At 36.8% G+C, this 16,933-nt stretch overlaps 1 protein-coding gene across 1 annotated transcript; it reads right to left on the reverse strand.

The window, feature by feature from the left end:
* Positions 1-5,250: 5,250 nt before the first annotated feature.
* LOC108988752 (tRNA (guanine-N(7)-)-methyltransferase) lies at positions 5,251-10,502 on the reverse strand. Its single transcript, XM_018962100.2, has 8 exons — positions 10,208-10,502; positions 9,928-9,984; positions 9,683-9,758; positions 6,829-6,908; positions 6,635-6,684; positions 6,469-6,553; positions 6,254-6,352; positions 5,251-5,649 (listed from the first exon to the last, which is right to left on the reverse strand). Exons 1-8 carry the CDS (start codon positions 10,451-10,453, stop codon positions 5,419-5,421), a joined length of 924 nt encoding a protein of 307 aa, XP_018817645.2. The 5' UTR covers positions 10,454-10,502; the 3' UTR covers positions 5,251-5,418.
* Between the last annotated feature and the right edge of the window lie 6,431 nt (positions 10,503-16,933).

The following is a 16,933-nucleotide window of genomic DNA, read 5'->3' on the forward strand; positions in this document are numbered from 1 at the left end:
GCTAGAGTTCTTAAAGCAAAATATTTCTTTAGAACTGATTTCTTGAGAAGTAAAGTTTGTAGCAATGCATCCTACTTTTGAAGGAGTTTTATGGCAACAAAGCATGTATTGCAGGAAGGCTTGATATGGAGAATAGGGAATGGAGAAACTGTGAACATTTGGAAGGATAGATGGCTTCCTAGTCCATCAACATTTAGGGTGCAGTCTTCTGTGAAGGAAGTGTATAATGAGAAGTTGGTTAGTTTTCTGATGGATAAATCTAACGAGGGTTGGAACGGATCTGTGCTAAGAAATCTCTTTGTTCTTGAAGAGGTGGCAACTATTAGTAGAATCCCTATTAGTATTAGTAATGCTCCTATAAGTTGATTTGGAGATGCACAAAAGATGTCAAATTTACAGTTAAGAGTGTCTATCACCTTCTTGGTGAAATGGAGGCATCAGACAAGGGGCAACCTTCTGTTAAATCGACTAAAAGTGAGGTTTGGGCTTAGCTGTGGAGATTAGGAGTCCCTAATGCAATGAGAATAATGCTTTGGAGGGCCTATCATGAATCCTTGCCATTAAAATAGAACCTATACAAGAGGAAGATTGTTAACTCTTCTTTATGTCTCATTTGCAAATTAGAGCCAGAGTTAGAAGTGTAACCTGTCTGGTTTGGTCCGATTTTTGACAAAATTTGAGACTAAACCGGTATATACTTGTTTTGCATTTTCAAGAATCGATTTTGCACCTGTTACCCTCCTAAATCGATACTTTCTGTTTTATCGGTTCTGGTCCGATTTGGTCCAGTTTTTCAGTTTTAATATACTATATTATATATTATATAATAATATATTATAGTATATAATGTTATAGTGATAATATATTTTAGTATATTATAATATATATTATAATTTTATTATAGACTATAGTGATATATTATATTGTAGACTATAGTATATATTTTAGTATATAATATAGTGATATATTATAGTATATTATAATATATAGTAATATAGTATTAGTATAACTATTAATACAATATACTATAGTGATATAAGATTTTAAAATTTAATATTATATTAATCAGTAATTTATCATATAATACAAAACTATTTTATATATAATTATATATTATATATAAAAATTATATACAATGTAAAAGAATATAATATATATATATGAACCGGTCTGGTTCGGTCCAATTTGGTTTTAGAAAAAGAAAAATCGAAACTGGCCCAATTTTGACAAGTTTTAAGAAAAATAAAACCGGTACCAGACCAAACCCACCTGTTCAATCCGGTCCAGTCCGGTTTACCGATTCACCAGTTTTGTTTTATACCATTAGCCAGAGTCTATAATTCATGCATTGTGGTCCTATCCTTTTGCTCAAGATGTTTGGGGCTCCAAATGTAGAAAGTTACAGAAAATGTAGACTATGGGTACTAATTTCTGTGAACTTGTGTCATCTCTAGTTTCTACATTAAGTGAAGAGGATCTGGCTATTTTTGCAGTCAATGTTTATCAGGTATGGAAGAGAAGAAATGCTTTTGTTTTAAGGAAAGTTTATGTCACCAGGTTCTATTGCTCAGATTGTAATTCAAGTGGTAGGTGATTACCAGATAGCACATAAGAGGGATTCTGCAACAAGTGTCAATGCTAGGCAAGTAGCAACTCAATGGACAGCTCCTTCTCCCACCAAGCTAAAAGTGAATTGGGATGCAACAGTTGATCACATAAATTGTAGAGTGAGGATAGGGGTTATCATCAAAGATCGTGAAGGGAAGGTGGTGGCATCTTTGTAGTCAAATAGAGAATTATTCCCAGAGGCAAAAATGGTTGAGGCAGTTGTTGCTCTAAAAGCAGTGATTCTGTGTGATCAATTGAGGTTGAAAAATGTGATCATTGAGGGAGATGCTCAGACTGTTGTTAATGAAATCAATGGTGTGAATGAAAGCTGGACTTTAGTAGGCATCATTATCCGAGACATTCAAGTTATGCTTCAGAAGTTGCAGCAATGGAAAGTTGTTTTTGTTCCTAGAATCTTCAATAATTTAGCTCAATACATGGCTAATGATGCACTTAAGCTCTCTGAGGAGAGCATTATTTTAGAGGGAGTCCCTCCTTGTATCCATCACTTGATGTAATAAGGTGAACAAAGATTATTCTTCTTCTCAAAAAAGGAAAATGATATATTACTTTTCAATATGTCAACTAAATATATTTACTTATATATTTTAATTTTTTTAATGATTAAGAAAATGACTATTAATGAAATTTTTTTATTTTTTCTTAATGATTAAGGATGTATAAAACATGCTTAAAAAAAAATCATTTGCAATCGTGTGAATATTTGGAGTTCACATTTGGTGTGCACCCTAACATTGCCCTATTATAAATTAGATCTAACATCTAATAAATATATAATTTGATTTAAAAGTTAAAATTTAAGATTTAAATATTATAAATAAAATATTATAATTTAAGCGATAACTTGAGAATAGAATAATTCTTAAGTCAAACTATATCAGAGTGTAAGATTTGTATGTAATTATATTTATTTAGTTTTCACTTGCTTGGATTATTTAATGGTCCATAAGAAAATGTTGAGAAGATAACTATTAGCATTTTTTATCAAATAACTAACCTTGATATGGACAATCCAATTTATGAGAGTTCGACTATAAATGTTTTTCTATAACTATTATTTGTTAAATTATTATAAAAGAATGTTGAGAGGTGAGGGTCTCCACTCCCATCACCAACTTCGAGTTGACCTTAATTCTCAAATCAAAATGGTCCGAAATTTTTAAATGGATGGAAAGACATCAATTATTATATTTATAAATATTTTAATATTCTCCAATGTGTGCTGGTCCCGATATTATTTGATTAGATAAAATGAGATGATATGAGATAAGAAATATGTAAATAGTAATGAGATAATTTGTGAACAATAATAAAATGATTAATTAAGATTTCTATGAAAGTTTGGAAAGAGAGATGATAAAATGTTGAATAAAAAAATTATAAAGTTAAAAGAGGGTTATAATATAATTTTTACTTTAGAATTAAAAAAAGTTTAATTATTTTTTATGTTTTGTTTGGAAGTTTGGAAAAGTTGTAATAATTAGATGAAAAAGTTAAAAATTTAAAAATTTATAATTAAAAAATATTTCTATTTGAATAGTGTTTGGATGTTGAGATAAGATAGTTTGAAAGGTTTGTAAAACTAAACTATGACTTCTCTAGGTTCAATATGTAAATATTTTAATTAGAATGGAGTATAAAGTTAAAATTTGAAACCTCTATTCTTATATAAATAATTATAGAGTTACTACATTATTACTACTAATATACTATTATGTCAAATCAATGCTGGCTAAATTGACGAGAAAATCTAGATTAATATATTTATAGTATATCTAAACAATAGCGAAAAGAGATGTATTGGTTCAATAATAAGAGTGTGTTGTTTCAAATGAGAGGGCATATGTTAAAACCACCATATCTTAACAATAGCGACCCATTTCGTGGCAGTTCAGATGTGAGAATCTAGATAGAGTTCTTCTATATAGCATCCACTGTCGTGGTGCATATAATGCACACACTACATGGATGCATGTGGTCTATTTTTTTTTTTTTTTATCTTTACAAAATGCATGTGTGGTTTAGATGATACCACATCATGTGTACAAAATGATTGCTCTTAAACAGTAGCTGATGTCTATATTTATTCGTCTAGATATTGGGTGGCGCTCAAAACTACTAGACATGACATGTATCAAAAAATTAAATTATTAAAAAGCATTTTAAAAATAGGGAAGGGTTAAATTGTATTTTAAAATTTAAAAATAAAAAAAAATAATGTGTTTGAGAAAATAAAAAATAAAATAAAATATATGAGCGCATGAAGAGCATTGGTAGAAAAAGGAAGGGGAGTGTTAAGAACTTGAAGGGACAATTTATCACCCTCATTATTTTTCTATTTATTCTTTTTTTCCTGACCGTGGAACGTAATAGTTCTATCTAAATAAACTATAGTCAATAAGTGTATAAATATAAAATACACAAACACAAATATACTTTTGGCCATTCATATATATAAATATATAGTGTGGAGGAGGAGATCAATCAAAAGATAAATGACAAAGGGTTTTTCAGATATTTTTTACCAATAATAATTCTACTTATCATCCTCACACACCACACACCACACATATTATAACTTCTTTTTTTCTATAATAAATATGTGGTATATAGATGATAAAAATATAGAACAATTCAATTAATTTAACAAAAATAAAAAAAATAAAAAAAAATATTAAAATATTAAAATATATAAAATGTATGATGTGAGGTGACGAATAACATTTCTATTTTGACGAATTGCTGCTATACAAGGATAAGCTATGCCTCTTCCAAACTGCAGTATAATTTCACAATTAAAGAATAAATGGTTTCAAAATCTTCCAAATTGCTAGTGTCTAGTCAAATTTTGCCTAACTTTTATTAAAGTGTTTTGCATTTGAGCAGTCAAAACTCCAATACTCTACTTTTGAACTACAGTAAAGTCAAACTATTTTCTAAGTTTGGAGTTCTACTGCTCATCTTCAAAATAAATTTTTAGTCTAAAAATATTCTCCAAGTTCTACTCTACTGTTCAGTTCTTTTTTTTTTTTTTCCTCTTCCCTTAGTTTTGGAGTGTATTTATTAGATAATTAGGTCGAAGAAAAAAATAGTTGAAAAATAATAAATTTAAGTAAAAATTAAATTATTAATTAATATATAGAGTGTATTTACAAAATATAAAAAAAAATTAAAAAAATATTATTAACATATATAATATTATATTATTATTTTAACTTTAGAATAGATAATCCAAGATTAATATCTCCAATAACTTTAATTTTAACCAAAACTTCAACTTTTAATCAAATTTTAGACTTGTCAATAGTCGGACAGCTTCAGCAGCAAGGGCCTTGATCCTAGAGGTAGACCGTAGACGGCACATCTCATCACTGAATAATCAATGATTTACTTAATCCATGTGATGTGTACGCATTACACGGATCTTGCGTACATCTGTTACGTCAAGGTTAATTTAATCCCGACCAACTATCAAACCTAAACCATATTTTATAGTTAAATCATTACCTTATTAACATGCCTCCTGTTGGAGCAAGAGCACCCCTGTCTGCATCTTATTTTTTTTATTATTATTATTTTTTTTATTTTATTTATTATTTTTTATCGAGGGCGTCCAGAACAAAGTCTCAACTATGTGCATCCAGCTTCTCTAAGCAATCACAATCATTGAAAACGCTTACATGATTTAACACCAGACATGAACAGCTTAAACCATTCAGCAACCGCTTCATTCATTTCACAGTCCTATTTCCAAGATAACTCATGATACAAATATGAATAGCTTACTGATTAATTATATATTCGCTTCTGGTACATCCTTCTGTAAATTCTTGCACCTTCAAATTCAGCATGAATCTCTCTCTCTGTCCTTATTCCCATTGGGCTGCTCAATAACCATCCCTCTTGGTCACACAAAACGCTCTGGTCCAAGGCATCCATGTGATGAAGTACATCCCCTTCAGCATCAAATTGATATCTCATGTCAAGTGCCACTTCAAGCACATCAGACTGTATGAATATCTGTTCAATCACAATCATATATCTTAAGATTTAGACATGCTTTGCATTTATCGTGAGATTTTTCGTGCAGTGATATCTTCAACACAGCAAGAGTGAGAAGGAAAGAGAGAAGATTTATCTCTTTGTTCCTAACGTGAATTATAGGTTTCTTTTTTGGATAATGATAGACTTACTACCCTCCTACCATCCTTTTAATACTTTTTTTTTTTTTTAAAGAAAATAAAATATAAAGTAGTAAAAGGGTAGTAGAAGAGTAGTAAGCCTATCATTATCCCTTTTTTTTTAGTTGCAGATCACGGATGATACTTTGTACGGATAGGAGCAGACAATATTTCGGAATGACAACAGTTGTGCTCATTTTTTTTTCTTTATATTTCCTTGATCTATCATCTAAAAGCAGCATACATATTTCTGTTATATCTACAGATTTTGTTCCTCATAAACCCCACACTTGTAGTGCAAGCATCCAAGAAAAGATTTACGATCCAGGTACAAAAATTCCTCCATATATTATTGAATCAAGACACTTAACAAATTTTGTATATTGCCTACGTTAAAATAAAGATCCATCATCCAAGGCGGTGCATGAGTCCAGACTAGGTACCTGTCCTCCAGGCATTAAATTATGTATGATAGAATCTACTAAGGGCTTCTGCACAACCCTTCTTTTATGATGCCTTTTCTTGAAATGAGGATCTGGGCACTGCAAACAAAGAACTGGAAAATTTTAGTACTGATAATCTATGGTCCTAAGAGAAATCCTTCAGCAATTAAATATGAACAACTCTTATTGAATGCCAGTAAGACCAGTACACTCACCAGAATTGAGACTAGCACCAAGGGTCCAGGATATGTGGACACTAGTTGATTAAAAGACACCATGGCATTTGCAAACAGGAAATGCCTGCGATGAGTTCGAGCTATCCATTTTAGTATGCAGTTGGTTTCTTGTTCTTATAACCAAAATAAAGTAATGGGGCCATACACGTTGTCAAGAGCCAGCTCTTTTACCCAGAAGTCAGCACGGTTGACCAGCTGCAAGTGGATAATTTATTTTACCATGTAAATTAAGTCCTCATATCATTTAAAAATAGGGGAACAAGGGAACCAGTAATTATACAAAATCAATCAGAGAATACCAAGCACATAGAGAGTAACACAAGGAGTTTGTTCCCATACTTTCTGCCGTATTTCTAGCCCCAAATAATTTCTTACTTCAGGGTGTCTTTTTGCAAGCCATATGAGAAATCGGCCACTACCTGGAAATTTATATGTCATTATATAATTAGATTGATAAATACAACAAATTAATAGCCTTAGATAGATAAAGAAATAAGCATCCCATTCCCCTCCTTAATGACTCATAATGATGCTACAAGCTGCATGTTCAGAGCACGAAAACGTGGGTTGTGGCTTCCATGATGTCTATTTGTGGACCATTACAGCAGGTGGGATGTGGGCATGCTAGAAAGCTCTCGTCTAGTTGAAAAAACATTTCTGGCTATGTGGATTGTGCCAGGCATGTGTATATGATATGGATGTGTGTGTTTGTGTGCATACACAAGAAACATGGGGGCATACATAGGGCATATGAGGGTAAGTGAAGAGTGGGTTAACACCATGTAGATGGGTGTTTTTATAAATGGTGCTGATGTAATGTTTTTTCCCCAAGTCCAAAATGCCCATTGAGGTCCTACTTACAGTAAATTTGAATATAACTGTGAGTATATAGGTTCGTTTCATTTTCTCACCCAGATTTCCATTAATTAAAATCAGAGACAATGGCAACCAACATAGATTAAACTGAGAAACTTGAGGCTGACTTGCATGAGGTGAATAAGGGAATTCATCACCTAGAAGTGGCTAACACCCGAGAGCTGACAAAGGATATAAGATGAAGGACTTAAGAGAACTCTTGCAAGTCCTCGCAATATGGACCATCATTCTCTAGTTCAACAGGAAAAAGGGCGATAAAGAACCACACCAATTCATACCTCCCAGAATATGTATTTTTTATGCTACCATGCCATAGATCAAACTTAGTGCCTCAACTAATTCACCAGATTCCTTGAATATCAAGACACTTTATCTGAACAAGAAGTCACCTCAACATCCTTCCATTTGGGCAGTGAGGCTAACCAGCAACAAGTGCACAAAGAGGAAGGTCGATCTTGACCCATGAACCCTTTGGAAGAGTGTCAGAATTATTTGTATCCCAAATCAATCAACATGGAACCCCCACAAAATACCAATGTGTGTTAGACCAATTGGTGCAAATAGAGTGTCAGAAGATGCTAGTTGTGCCTACCGAGGAGGGTTAACCAAAAAATCACCATTGAGATACACATTTTGAGGCCTGAAACCATCAAGATGGCTTGCATGATTGTAAATTTGTCAAAGATGATAGTGATGGCATACCACGACAATTTCCATGCCTTCCATCAGCCACCATGCAACTAATTATTCAATAAAGAAAATTTGATACAGGGAGGCAAAAGACTTCTGTTAAAATTGTAACAAACGTTTCACCTAGCAGACACTACAACACTGAGAACATCAATTAAAAATTGATTGTGTCCATCATTGCAGATGTTACTATGCTTTTCATGCATGCATGTGCTCCATTTGGTCACTATATATATAGCTGTATTAGCATTAAGTTATTTATCAAAAATTAAAAATAAAAAGCAATACAACTTCTACAGGTCATGCATAAGTATAAATATTTGCCTTTGAAAGATGTGACAAGAGCAGAGGTAGATCACTTGCACAATCGTTGCCTGCTCTGAAGCTTGAGGGCAAGGTTTATGTTGAGAGAGAGCCATTGTTATAAGCAGATGTTAAAAAAAAAAAAAAAAAAAAGAAAGAAAGAAAAGAAAGAAGAAAAAAAGTGGTCAAATATTCAATTCATTTATCCCAAGAATGAAATTATCTTATAATGGAATATATCAAAATAAGTTCACAAAAACTGAAAGAATAAAATCTAGCTCATCAACTGTCCCCCTTTTCTGCTTGTAGGTACTTCTTCCTTATCTTTTTCATTTTTCTTTCCAAAGGGGCACTTCTTTGTCTTTCCAATATAATTGTATCCAACTCGTTAATTGTGTCCCTGGTTTCTGCCTTTTGGTCTCTTCTTTATCCTTTTAATATAATTGTCTGGTTTTTTTTTTATAGGTATAATTGTCCGGGGTTTTAATCTTCATTGTTTTTTTTGAAAAGTAAATTAATCTTCATTGTTCACTTGTGATAGTCATATCCTAACAATGTTGTCCACTCAAATTAAAACCATTTGAAATGATTAGATAAACACCACCAGTACTATTACTTTCTTTACTCGCTCCCCATAATGTTCTCCCTAGGAGTGAACACAAACCACTAGAACCGACAGTCACCGACCGGAACCAGCCGCTGGATTCCGAAACCTGTGGAGAATCGGTTGGCCGGCTGTCCAAATAAATAGGAACCGATGTCAGTTGGTTTAATACACCAAACAACGTCATTTTGGGTTAGGGCTGAAACCCTAATCTGAGCCCCCCCCCCCCCATTTCTGATCTTCATTTCAATTTTCTCCACTCTCCAGTGCACCGTCTCTCTCTCTCATCGTAACCGTTTCTCTCTCTCATCTCTTAGACCTCTCTCCACCGTCCACCGGTGTCAACTCGCCGGGCCAGACGCCCCCACACCATCTCTCTCCCTCTGTCCCATCTCTCGATCGGTAAGTTAAATGTTGAACTTCTATTTTGAAATTTTTCTTTGAAAGGGTTAAGATGGGTATTCTCGAGTGCATTTTTCTTTCATGAAATTTGCATTCAAAAGCTAGCTATTACATACACTATCAGATGCGCTAGTGCAAGTCACAAGTTATTCATAACCGCCTAAGAAAATATCACGGCCGCACCAGGGTGGTGTGGTCATTGTAATATTGAAACCTCTCAAATGCAATAGTTATGTATTGGACATTTCTGCTTAAAAAAATATGCAGAAACCATAGCGGTCAAAAAATGGGAGAACAAAAGAACAAGTAATACATTACCGCTGCCAATATCAACCATGAGGGGCAATGTTGGGTCCCTGAATACTTCGTTCCAGTCTGGTACTTCTACAGGCATCTAACCAGAAAACGGACTCAATTAATTAATTATATTTGAACTTGAAAAGGATAAAAATAAGATGTTGGAAAATGATTAATTCTATATTTGTAAAATGCAAAAAAAAAAAAAAAAAAAAAATCCCAATGATTTTCTTTTTCCTCGTCAAAACACCCGACAAATTACATACCGAGAAACAGGCACTGAGAGGGTTGACATGTTGCCGTATCCTGATATGACCCAACTCCTGAAACCCAAAAAACATCTTCATAATTCAGTCAAGTAAAAATAAGTTACTAGGAGTTCTATTATATCTTGTCGATCACGATATTTAACCCCTATGAGAAGGAGCTATTATTTTCTATCACATTGTAGAGAATAGAAAAGATATAGAAAATTAGAATGTGTAATAATTATTAATAACAATAACCATCATAACGAAAACAACAAGGACAAAAGAAAAGCGTTACCTCAGAAACTTGGTGTGGGAGATTGAGCTCTGCATATTCTGAGGCCACCAGGTCTGGGCTTCTGAGATAAATTCGGTGTTTAGCAGCGGCAGCAGCACAAGCAGCCACTCTCTTACTGCAATAGTGACGAGAAGATAACGATGATTGTCTTCGTACGAGCGCGCAAAGCGCTTCATTTGTTGTCCCTCTGGAGCCTAGGCCACCGCCGTGAAAGAAGCGTTGCAAGCAGAAGGAAGAAGCGGCCATTTGGTAACTCCTCGGAGTTGGAACTTGGAAGGGTTATTATTTGAATCGTGCTGCACAAAATTCTTACACTTTATAAAATATAAAAGTAAAAAAAATAAAATTATATATTTTTAAATAATATACAAGAATATATTTTTTTTTTTTATAAAAGAAACTGATCTCATTAAACATAAGTGTCAATTACATCAATTCACAATCAGAAATCGAGTAATACAACTATCTCATTTCTTTTGTGACAATAGGTAAGATACATGAGGGACATGTTTCAAGATCATATAGATCCTCTGTGCATTCAAGAGCAGATTTTGCTAGGTGATGTGCTGCCATATTAGCTTCTCGGTATGTATGAGCCACTGACCAACAAGCAAAGGAATTAAGTACCACCCTTGCATCTTCCACCAGGCAACCACCCAAACTCCAATTTTTTGTGTGATGATTAATTAAATCCACTACTTGCTTTGAATCCCCCTCCAACAAATATTGTGTTATGCCAAACTCTTTGCAAAAAATTGCTGCTAGGAGTATGCCATAGGCTTCAGCATTGAAAGGGATTCCTTTGAAGGGTCTGTGTGTCTGTAGGGTGATCTCTAATGAGCACTCCAATTCCTATGTGCCATTCCTTTTGATTTACAGCCACGTCCCAGTTGACTTTATAGGACCCAACCTCAGGCTTTGACCACTTTGGAGTCCCTGCATGAGCTGGGAGCTTGACAACTAGCTCCTCTGTAAGAGTTTCCCTGTATGATACCAGTTCTACCTTGGCCAGTTGGTGGAGAGCATTTGGATGTTTGAAATCTTTACCATGAAGAGTATTATTCCTTCTAGTCCATATGCCCCTCATAGTAGCTGCCACTTCTTCAAGTTCCTCTAAACTAAGCATCTCTACCAATCTTGACTAGATATCAAAGATCAAATCACTTTGAAAGGATAGTTTTTGCACCTTTTTCACTCCCTGACCCCACACATCCTTTGCAGCAATGCAGCCCCACAGAACATGTCCAGAAGTTTCTGGCTCCTGCTTACAGATCAGACATGAACTAATTTCCACAACTTTCATCTTTCTCAGATTTGCTAGAGTTGGTAAGGCCTACTTGCATGCTCTCCATAAAAACATTTTGGTAGCAGGGGGTACTCTCAACTTCCAAATAGCCTTCCAAGCTTGTTTTTCCTTAGCTCTTCCTGAGGTCTCTCCTTCTAGGCTACACTCCAAACTTTTACTGAGGTGATATCCACTCTTGACAGTATATCTCCCATTTGTAGTAAATTGCCAGACTAATTGGTCCTCTCTCCCCCCAAGGCTAATTGGTATTGATTTAATATCATCAATTTCCTGCTGGGTGAAGAGCTCTTGGAGAAAAGATTCCTTCCACTGCTGCACTTGGGGATCAATCAAATCACAAACCTTTTCACACCAACAATCCACATCTCGGGTGGACTGAATCTTATATGGATGGGAGAAGGGTAGCCATTTATCTGACCACATATTGACTTGTTGTCCATTCCCCACCCTCCATATGAGACCTTCCTTTAATAGTCTTAAGCTTGCATGGATACCTCTCCAGGCAAAAGAAGGCCCTAACCCCACTTTGGCTTCTAAAAGCCCCACTTTGCTGAAATACTTCTGCTTAAGAACCCTGGCCACCAGAGAGTTTGGGTTTTGTAAAATTCTCCAACCTTGCTTGAAAAGTAAGGCTAGATTAAAACTCCTCAAATCTCAAAACCCAAGCCCTCCCATGTCTTTACTGAAGCTGAGCTGTTTCCAATTGACCCACTGAATCTTGGAGCTATCTTCATTGAAGCCCCACCAGAACTTCCTGAGTAAATGATTTATTTTATTAGTGATAGAGGCTGGTAACAAAAACATACCCATGGCATAGGTAGGTATGGCTTGAAGGACTGCTTTGAGGAGAACTTCCTTCCCTGCTGAAGAAAGAAATCTGTTTTTCCAGTTTGTAACTCAACTCCAAGTCCTATCAATTAGAGAATGGAATGATGCCACCTTTGCTCTTCCCACCAATGCAGGTAGACCCAAGTACCTTTCAAAAGTGCTAGAAGATTTAACTCCTGCAATCACCAAAATTTGCCTTTGAACTGCTTGGCCATTGTTTCTGCTGAAAAAAATCGAAGATTTGTCTTTATTTATCACCTGTCTGAGGCCTTCTCATATATATGAAGTAAGTTGAGCACATGTCTAAGTTCCTCAGTTGAATCTTGGCAGAAGAGCAGGCTATCATCTGCAAAAAATAGGTGATTCACTGATACTGAACCTCTTCCAATGGGGATAGGGGTCAAGGCACCACAATCTTCAGTTTTGTTTAAAAGGGCAGTGAGGGCTTCTGCACATAAAATGAAGAGGTAGGAGGATAAAAGGTCACCTTGTCTAAGGCCCCTTGAAGGCAAAAAAGGCTTTTGAGGCTCACCATTAACCAGAATTGAGTATGATACAAACTGGAGGCAGCTTTGAATTAAGTTAATCCAATGTGGAGGGAACTCCATCTTGGCCATAATAGCTTCAACAAACTGCCATTCCACCCTATCGTAGGCCTTACTCATATCTAATTTCATAGCCATAAAGCCTCTTTTGTCTTTCATTTTTGAGTTCATGGTATGAAGGATCTCATAGGCAACTAGTGTGTTATCAGAAATGAGTCTCTCGGGTACAAAGGCACTTTGGTTAAGGGAAATAAGCTTAGGCAGGATGGCCTTCAACCTGTTTGCAAGGGTTTTGGAGACTATTTTGTACACCACATTACACAAGCTAATTGGTCTGTAATCAGTAACTCTCTTAGGGTTTTTAATTTTTGGTATGAGGGTAATGAAGGTGTCATTAACCTCCTTAAGAGATCCACCCTGGTTTAGGACTTTGAGTGCGAAATTACACACTTGTTCACCCACTACCTCCCAGTGCTTTTGATAAAATTGAGCTGGGAATCCATCAGGGCTAGGAGACCCTAGTGGATTCATCTGAAAAATAGAGGATACCAGTGACTTCGACAACTCTGGTGGACTCCAAACCAACACCATCCTCACAGAATTAACTACCCGAATGACAGAAGCTTTTACCAAAGCTCAAACCCCGACGCAGACCACCAAGAATTCCGCTGCATTGATTGGCATCAAGTTGGACGACACCAACTATGTCCTTTGGTCCTAAGTTGTCGAGATATACATCTCTGGCAAAGAAAAGTTGGGATATATCAATGGAGACTTTCCTAAACCTCATTCAACGTCTGCATCCTTCTGGAAATGGCGCACAGACAACGCCATTGTCAAGGGCTAGTCGATTAATTCCATGGACCCTTCGTTGATTGGGAATTTTATTCGGTTTCCCACGGCAAAGCAAGTCTAGGACTCCATTGCGACTACATATTTTGATGGCAGTGATACTTCGCAAGTCTATGACCTCCAACGTCGAGTAATCCGTCTGCGACAAGCTGGAGGTTCTCTTGAACAATATTACAATGACCTCCAAGGTTTGTGGCGTGAGATCGATTTCCGTCGTTCGAATCCGATGGAGTGTCCTACTGATATTAAAAACTATAACCATATTCTGCAAGAAGACCGAGTGTACGTCTTCTTAGATGGGCTTGATGATCGACTGGACAAGATTTGGGGTGACGTGTTGCAGATGCGTCCATTTCCTACCATCAAACAAGCTTACGGCCATGTTCGCCGAGAAGCAATCCGGCAAACTGTTATGATCACTGGCGGAACCAATGACACCCCAGGAGCAGTTTTGGCTTCTAAGGGTTTCAAAGCGGGAAAGTTAGCCTCTTCCTTTACCAAATTTCTTTCACTGGGCAGTGGGAAATTCGGGGCATCCCCCAAGCCACAAACGCCATTTGATGGCACAAAGTGTACTCACTGTGGAAATATGAAGCATACCTGTGAGACTTGTTTCAAGCTACACAGGTATCTCGACTGGTGGAACGAACTTCAGGCTCGGAAACGCCGTGACGCCATGGGAACTGATGGAGGGACGGGGAAGGCTGCCATAGCTACTACAGAGTCATCTCTTTCCCTTACACCACCTGTCGAACCTTCCCAGGGAGTGTTATCTCTTTCGGATTCAGGTAATTCTGGTGCTGCTTTATTTAGTTCTCATCGAGATGCTGACAGTGGTACTTGGATACTTGACTCTGGGGCTACCGATCACATGACGTTTGACGCTAACAATTTCTTGCACACTTCTTCACCGCGACGCACTAGCATTGCAAATGCCAATGGAGTTGTTTCTTCGGTCACTGGGGCTGGCACTATGACTCTGTCACCTTCTCTCACATTATCTAATACTTTATTGGTTCCCTCCCTGTCTCATAAGTTACTCTCCGTTAGCCAAGTAACAACAGACTTAAATTGTATTGTGCTCATTTATCCTACCTTTTGTCTTATTTAGGATATTCTCAGCAAAGAGATCATTGGGCGTGGTACTAAGAGGGGGGATTATACTGCATGGATGATTTCAGTGTGGGCCGAGCACATCACATGCAGCATCCGAGTGGTACCAAGGAGAGACAGATTTGGCTTTTACATCGTCGGTTGGGACATCCGTCATTTGGTTTTATGCAACATTTGTTTCCTGATTTGTTTTCACATATATCAACTGTTGACTTTAAGTGTGATACTTGCATCCTTGCTAAAAGTCATCGAGTTACTTATCCATTGAGTATGAATAAAAGTAAGGTTCCATTTGGTTTAATTCATTCTGATGTATAGGGCCCCTCTCCTGTTTCTACTGCATCTGGTAATCGCTAGTTTGTAATATTTGTTGATGATTGTACTCGCATGACTTGGCTATACCTGTTGAAACATAAAGATGAAGTATTGAGTGTGTTCAAATAATTTCATGTAATGGTTCAAACTCAATTTTCATCTAAGATACAGACTCTCCGATTGATAATGGTGGTGAATATGTTAATCGGGGGTTTCATGATTATTTCCAACACCATGAGTTCTTCATGAAACCTCTTGCTCGCAGACTCCTCAGCAAAATGGTGTTGCTGAGCAGAAAAATCGACATATACTTGAAACTACTCGTGCTCTTTTACTTGGAGCTCATGTACCCAACCAACACTGGGGTGATGCTGTTGCTATAGCCATGCACCTCCTCAACCGTATGCCATCCAAAGTCTTGGGTTTTAAGACACCCCTACAGGCCCTTTCAACTTATGTGTCCTTGCCCACAATGTTGATGATTCCTCCCCGGATCTTTGGATGTGTAGCCTTTGTACATCTCCATAAGAACCAACGCACTAAACTTGGTCCCTGTGCTGTTCGGTGTCTTTTTTTGGGGTATGCCTTACATCAAAAAGGGTACCGCTGCTATGATCCGACCACCAAGTGCACCTATGTAACTATGGATGTCACATTTTTGGAATCCGACACGTTCTACTCTCCCTCGGTATCCAACTCTTCTCTTCAGGGGGAGATCCAAGATGAAGAGCAGAATTGGTTAAGATTTGACTGGCAGGGGTTCAATGACACAGATATGGTGGTCAATAGGGAACTTGATGAAACTCCGAATGCATCTCCAGAGGATGACATAACTCTAAGAGCAACATCTACACCACCTGAAGTTGAACCAGAATCCCCCCACTCCTTAGTACCTGAAGAGCCATCTCCTGAGAATATCCTTGAGGTAAACTCTCCCATTGCACCTCCGACAAATAATGATATGGATACTTCTACTGGCTATATCTTACCTTTCAGGGATAATCGTGGAAAGCCACCAAATAGGTACTCTCTAGAAATTGAGGAACGAAGGTCAAAGTATCCAATTGCCAACTATGTATCCATGAAGAGACTATTTGAACCCCTCAAAACATTTGCGCATGAACTTTCATCATGCCATGTTCCCGCTAGTGTTCAGGAAGCTCTAACAGATCCTAAGTGGACCCAGGCTATAAAGGAAGAAATTGAGGCATTACTGAAGAACAAAACATGGGCTCTTGTTCCATTGCCTGAAGGGAAAAAGATGGTGGGATGCAAATGGGTGTTCTCCATCAAACACAAGGCAAATGGATCGATCGAACGGTATAAAGCAAGGTTGGTGGCAAAGGGTTATACGCAGACATATGGCGTGGACTATCAGGAAACTTTCTCACCAGTGGCCAAGTTGAATACAATTAGAGTCTTGCTATCTCTAGCAGCAAATCTTGATTGGCCACTACACTAGTTTGATGTAAAGAACGCATTCCTTCATGGTGATCTTGAGGAGGAAGTGTAAATGGATATTCCACCAGGCTACACAGAAACCTCAAAGACTGAGGCTATGTGCAAATTACAACGAGCATTGTATGGACTGAAGCAATCACCTCAAGCATGGTTTGGGCGATTTAGCTTGGCAATGAAGAAATATGGCTTTCAACAAAACAATTCAGACCATACGCTCTTTCTAAAGCATCAACTGGGCAAGGTAACGGCTTTGATAATCTATGTAGATGACATGATTATTACAGGGGATGATCCAGAAGAAATTTT

This window comes from Juglans regia, chromosome 12, assembly GCF_001411555.2.
Source record: "Juglans regia cultivar Chandler chromosome 12, Walnut 2.0, whole genome shotgun sequence".
Lineage (NCBI taxonomy): Eukaryota > Viridiplantae > Streptophyta > Magnoliopsida > Fagales > Juglandaceae > Juglans > Juglans regia.